Below are 5,637 nucleotides of genomic sequence, written 5' to 3'. Positions count from 1 at the left end.
TTATTTATCAGCACAAGGTTTAATATAGCAGTCAAAGGAGCACAACTGCAATCTGTGGCACCATTTATTTACTTCAGATTATTCACAATATTCATGAATAAAATAATCCCATCTGTGATCTCACTGATAAATGCATTAATGTTAGACTTGACTAAATCAAAATAAAATTGGCACTAGCAGCTACAAAAACAATTTAATGTGACGTTAATGCTGCAAAAAAGAAAAAAAATATAAATGAAGTAATGCTATAACCACAAGAAAGCAGTTTAGTGAGACGACTATGTTATGATCAGAATGCATTTATGACATACGATTTGATATTGTTCAGAGTATGTGGTAAGAAAGTCCTCTATCATCTAGCAGTTACAACTCCATTACACTCAAAGTTTCTATAGTATGAACAATATTAAATCGGATTTTGTTTTTATGATGAGACTCTATGAGATTCCTTTTCTACAGAGCTCTAAAGTCTGCCTCAGAGAGCTGCAGTAAGTCAAAGAAATTAAAGTTCAACTTAAGCTTTTAAATAAGATCTCGAAATCTACAGTCAAACCACATTAGATCATTAGCCCGACCACATATCCAAAGCCCAGTAACCATTCAAAAATAAAATTAAGACACCATTTCAAATCACATAAAACAATCAAATTATGTAATCATATTCATAATGAAGCTGCTGACAAGTGTTCAGCTCACAGATGTTTCCACTCTCACGAAGATCACTTCTTCTCCTTCTTCTTTTCCTAAAATAATCAAATCAAATCAAAAAATAAGTTAAACATGGAACAAATCAGAAATAATGACTGTGTTATTGACAGCACAGAGCTGATGCAAAGTTATGATGTTTCAAATACCTTCTCATTCATAGAGAGAATGATAACAAGCTTTCTGAAGATGGTCACAAAGTCCAGGAAGAGGTCAACACAATGCCTTCATTTAAAAACACAAACGATGCTTTCAGCTAGCGCATGTTAAAATGGTTAATTGGCCAATATTAAAACTAAATGTGTTACACAACAGGCCTCACATACACCTTCCATTATATGAGAATGATTATTAATATATTGGTGTAAACAGTTAACCTCTATGCCTTACCAGATGTAATCTTTGTCTCCCATTTCGGCCTTCTCAATGATTAGCTGCGTGTCAAACAGCACAAAGCCACACATGATGGCCAGACCCAGATACACATGAGCCTGAAACAACACAGGAAACCGTTACACACTCTCACACAGCTCCATCTCCTGCTTTCATACGGTCCCATCACATACCTTAAAGACCACGGCTGAGGCCAAGAACATATTGAGGACGGAGACGAGCAGAAGAACAACCAGCCCGGACATCAGAGTGCCGAAGAGAAATGAACCAAAACAAAGTCACCGGTCAAATCAAGACAGCTCTACCTGATCAGTGCAGATGTTTCAATGTTCACCTCCCAGGAAGAGATAACTTCTGCGCTTGGCATAGAGGGCGCTCAGCGTGAAGCAGGCAAAGATGACAGAGGTGCCCAGGAAAGCAGTCAGGATGATGCTGCGAAAATGAAGAACACCATCGTTGAGACTAGGGCTTCTTTATTTATTTGTGCTTTTTAGTGACACCATCTTTAGTGACACAGAGTACAGTCAAAGCTTCATGACAGTCAGTACATGACACGTGATGAAAAGTCAGGGACGCAAAATCAGTTTACGTTAATGATTATTTATTTATTTTTTTTGACACGTGATGAAAAGTCAGGGACGCAAAATCGGTTAATGATACAGAAGTGCTGTAAGAAGTCTCAGTTATCTTAATGAAGGACACGGAGCAAGGGTTTATTTTTTGAGCAATGATCGATGAGGTGATTTAATGTTTGGAAAACAAATCACAGATACACAAAAGATTAGAGAAGCTTCATTTTTTGTGACTTACAAAACACAACGGTTAGTAAATGAATAGAGTGCAAGTCTAAAAGGGAAGAATAGAATTAGAACACAGAGTGCTACAGTTAGAGGGTCAAATAAAGATGGAAGAGATGTGTTTTTAGCCGTTTCTTGAAGATGGCTGAGGACTCTCCACCAGGAGGAACACTTAATTTAAAGGTCTGTGAAAGTGGTTTTGTGCCTGTTTTCTTTGGCACGGATGAAATTCATGATTTAGATGAATGCCAAGGCTTTTAGGTTTGGACGAATCTGCAATCTCTGACTCGCTCTCATGGCTATAATACACAGTTTTCGCTCTCTGGAAACCCGGGGTGCTGAGATCCTGTTGGGTAATCTGTGAGTGAGCGGAGCCACACCGACCAGAACAAAAACAGACATTCCAACGTGGAGCACAGGTCAAAGCAGAATAACTAGAATAACAAGGAGCACAGTCTGGGTGTTGGTTTTTTCTCCTCTCTTTCCTAATGTTTTTTTGCTGTTATCTCTTCCCCTGTCTACTGTATTTCGTTGCCTTGTGCCCACATGTGCAATGACAATAAAGTTGAATCTAATCTAATCTAATGTGAACACAGCATGTTTCCTGAATACCTGGTGTTTTTATGCTTTAGGCAAAGCAAGTTTATTTATATTTATATAGCACATTTCATACACAATGGTAATTCAAAGTGCTTTAAATAAAAGTAATTAAAATAATCATAAAAAAAAAATCACAATAATAAAAGCAAGGAATTAAATTTTAAAATGATGTTTAAAAAATGATTTAAAATTAAATTTAGTGCAGTCATTAAACTACCTACAGCACCTTTAAAAGTAATTAACGCGTCTGAAGCCAAAAGCTGTTTGTAAGAAACAAATCCACCATTAAGACATTTTTAACCTCCATTCCATTTGCTTCTGCCTAAAATAGTCCATAATCCATAATAACACTTCCTCCAGTGAAAAAGTGCATCTCCTGTTGTCTCTCACATCAAAATCCAGACACATATTTGTTTAGAGCTGTTTAAACACTGCTTGATCTGTGCAGATTTCTCTCCTGATTCACACCAGAACACTTTTTCACTGCAGGAAGTGTTATTATGGATTATAGACTCTATGTATTTGAGTTAGAAACATCTTAATGCTGGATGTGTTTCATCTTTTGTCTTCTCCAGATGTTCACTGATGGACTGGAGTGCTGTGGATTACTTGTGGATTATTGTGATGTTTTTATCAGCTGTTTGTACTCTCATTCTGACGGCACCCATTCACTGCAGAGCATCCATTGCTGAGACACTGATGCAGTGCTACATTTCTACAAATCTCTTTCCATGAAGAAACAAAAAGGGTGTAAAGGTGAAGGTGTGTACATTTTTCGATCAACTATTGCTTTAACAATCAGCTCCAATAATCAGCTCATCAAAGTACGGCTGATTTTTTTTAAGATTGGCCCAACAGAAAGGGAATTTTACCTCGGGTTGACGCTAATGACGTAGTCCATAAGTGGGCCGAGTCCGAGACCTGTTTGAGGATTGACATGTTACAGTAAGTGTTTTGAACACACGATCTAGAAAAAGAAGCTGTTAAAAAGTGTAAATAACTTCTCACCTGTGAAGAAAGCAAAACCAGCGAGGATGGCCAGCCTCTTCTTCTCTGTCTGAGGGCTGTGAGGGGTCATGGCAAGCCAACCCATCAGAGCCAGTGATCCAAGCATGGTCAGCCCACCCTGGAAGACAACACCACGATGACGTATTTTACAGGCACGCTTTACAAGAATCTGTATGAATATTTATGCAATGTACTTATCCCAGGTCTTCCATTTTAATAAATTTGCAGATCTGGTTTTTGCATGTCATTATGCGGAGCATAGAGCGGTTACCTGAAACAGTCTGGTGATGATGTAGACGTAGGAGCCGGCGGCCGCCACCAGCATACACACCGCTAAACTGGCGTAGACATTCTTCAGGTGCTGCTGAGTCGAGCGAGAGCTGACCACAACACACACACACACACACACAAAAACACTTCAGTACTGACACCTACAACCGGTTTAACACAGTATTCCTTCAGCTACCACTTATTATACAGTTCTAGCTATTACAGTGCAGATGCTATGAAATCAGTATCACGTCACATCTATCAAACAGACCTGCACAAGTATAGAAATGACACTGAGGGGATCAGAACACTTACATTTGAGAGAACTTGAAGAGAGCATCAAAGTTTATGGTGCGATCAAAGACATTCATTTTTCTGCTGCTTTAGTGATCACAGGAAACAACCTACATGAAGACACAGAAGCACAAATATGTCACTGCTCATGATCATCTGTGTAAAGAACATCACTGACAGTGCGTCCACATCACATTCACACTACACATTCATACTATATAGAATCCACATCACATTCACACTACACTTTCATACTATATAGAATCCACATCACATTCACACTACACTTTCATACTATATAGAATCCACATCACATTCACACTATATAGAATCCACATCACATTCACACTACACTTTCATACTATATAGAATCCACATCACATTCACACTACACTTTCATACTATATAGAATCCACATCACATTCACACTATATAGAATCCACATCACATTCACACTATATAGAATCCACATCACATTCACACTATATAGAATCCACATCACATTCACACTATATAGAATCCACATCACATTCACACATCACATTCACACTATATAGAATCCACATCACATTCACACTACACTTTCATACTATATAGAATCCACATCACATTCACACTATATAGAATCCACATCACATTCACACTATATAGAATCCACATCACATTCACACTACACTTTCATACTATATAGAATCCACATCACATTCACACTATATAGAATCCACATCACTTTCATACTATATAGAATCCACATCACATTCACACTCTATAGAATCCATACTATATATAATCCACATTACATTCACACTACACTTTCATACTATATAGAATCCACATCACACTTTCATACTATATAGAATCCACATCACATTCACACTATATAGAATCCACATCACATTCACACTCTATAGAATCCATACTATATATAATCCACATTACATTCACACTACACTTTCATACTATATAGAATCCACATTACACTTTCATACTATATAGAATCCACATCACATTCACACTATATAGAATCCACATCACATTCACACTCTATAGAATCCATATTATATATAATCCACATCACATTCACACTACACTTTCATACTATATAGAATCCACATCACATTCACACTACACTTTCATACTATATAGAATCCACATCACATCACACACTACACTTTCATACTATATAGAATCCACATCACATTCACACTATATAGAATCCACATCACATTCACACTACACTTTCATACTATATAGAATCCACATCACATTCACACTACACTTTCATACTATATAGAATCCACATCACATTCATACTATATAGAATCCACATCACATTCACACTCTATAGAATCCATACTATACAGAATCCACATCACATTCAGACTACAGGTCCTTCTCAAAAAATTAGCATATTGTGATAAAAGTTCATTATTTTCCATAATGTAATGATAAAATTAAACTTTCATTTATTTTAGATTCATTGCACACCAACTGAAATATTTCAGGTCTTTTATTGTTTTAATACTGATGATTTTGGCATACAGCTCGTGAAAACCCAAAATTCCTATCT

At 36.9% G+C, this 5,637-nt stretch overlaps 1 protein-coding gene across 2 annotated transcripts in view; it reads right to left on the bottom strand.

The window, feature by feature from the left end:
* LOC109062295 (probable Bax inhibitor 1) overlaps nucleotides 1–5,637 on the bottom strand; it is a 9,574-nt gene continuing 3,937 nt past the window's right edge. Inside the window, exons 2-10 of one of the 2 annotated variants that reach the window (XM_042765832.1) lie at nucleotides 4,089–4,177; nucleotides 3,775–3,883; nucleotides 3,504–3,621; nucleotides 3,368–3,416; nucleotides 1,434–1,530; nucleotides 1,272–1,352; nucleotides 1,096–1,196; nucleotides 855–930; nucleotides 1–743 (exon numbers count right to left, since the gene is read on the bottom strand). In XM_042765832.1, coding sequence (XP_042621766.1) covers nucleotides 720–743; nucleotides 855–930; nucleotides 1,096–1,196; nucleotides 1,272–1,352; nucleotides 1,434–1,530; nucleotides 3,368–3,416; nucleotides 3,504–3,621; nucleotides 3,775–3,883; nucleotides 4,089–4,144 — 711 coding nt within the window. In that variant the 5' untranslated portion in view covers nucleotides 4,145–4,177 and the 3' untranslated portion in view covers nucleotides 1–719. Of the gene's footprint in view, nucleotides 744–854; nucleotides 931–1,095; nucleotides 1,197–1,271; nucleotides 1,353–1,433; nucleotides 1,531–3,367; nucleotides 3,417–3,503; nucleotides 3,622–3,774; nucleotides 3,884–4,088; nucleotides 4,181–5,637 lie in introns of both variants that reach the window. The other variant, XM_042765833.1, reaches the window with a different exon arrangement.

The sequence above is a fragment of the Cyprinus carpio genome, chromosome A11, assembly GCF_018340385.1.
Source record: "Cyprinus carpio isolate SPL01 chromosome A11, ASM1834038v1, whole genome shotgun sequence".
NCBI lineage: Eukaryota > Metazoa > Chordata > Actinopteri > Cypriniformes > Cyprinidae > Cyprinus > Cyprinus carpio.
This window is presented reverse-complemented; position numbering and strand designations above follow the sequence as displayed.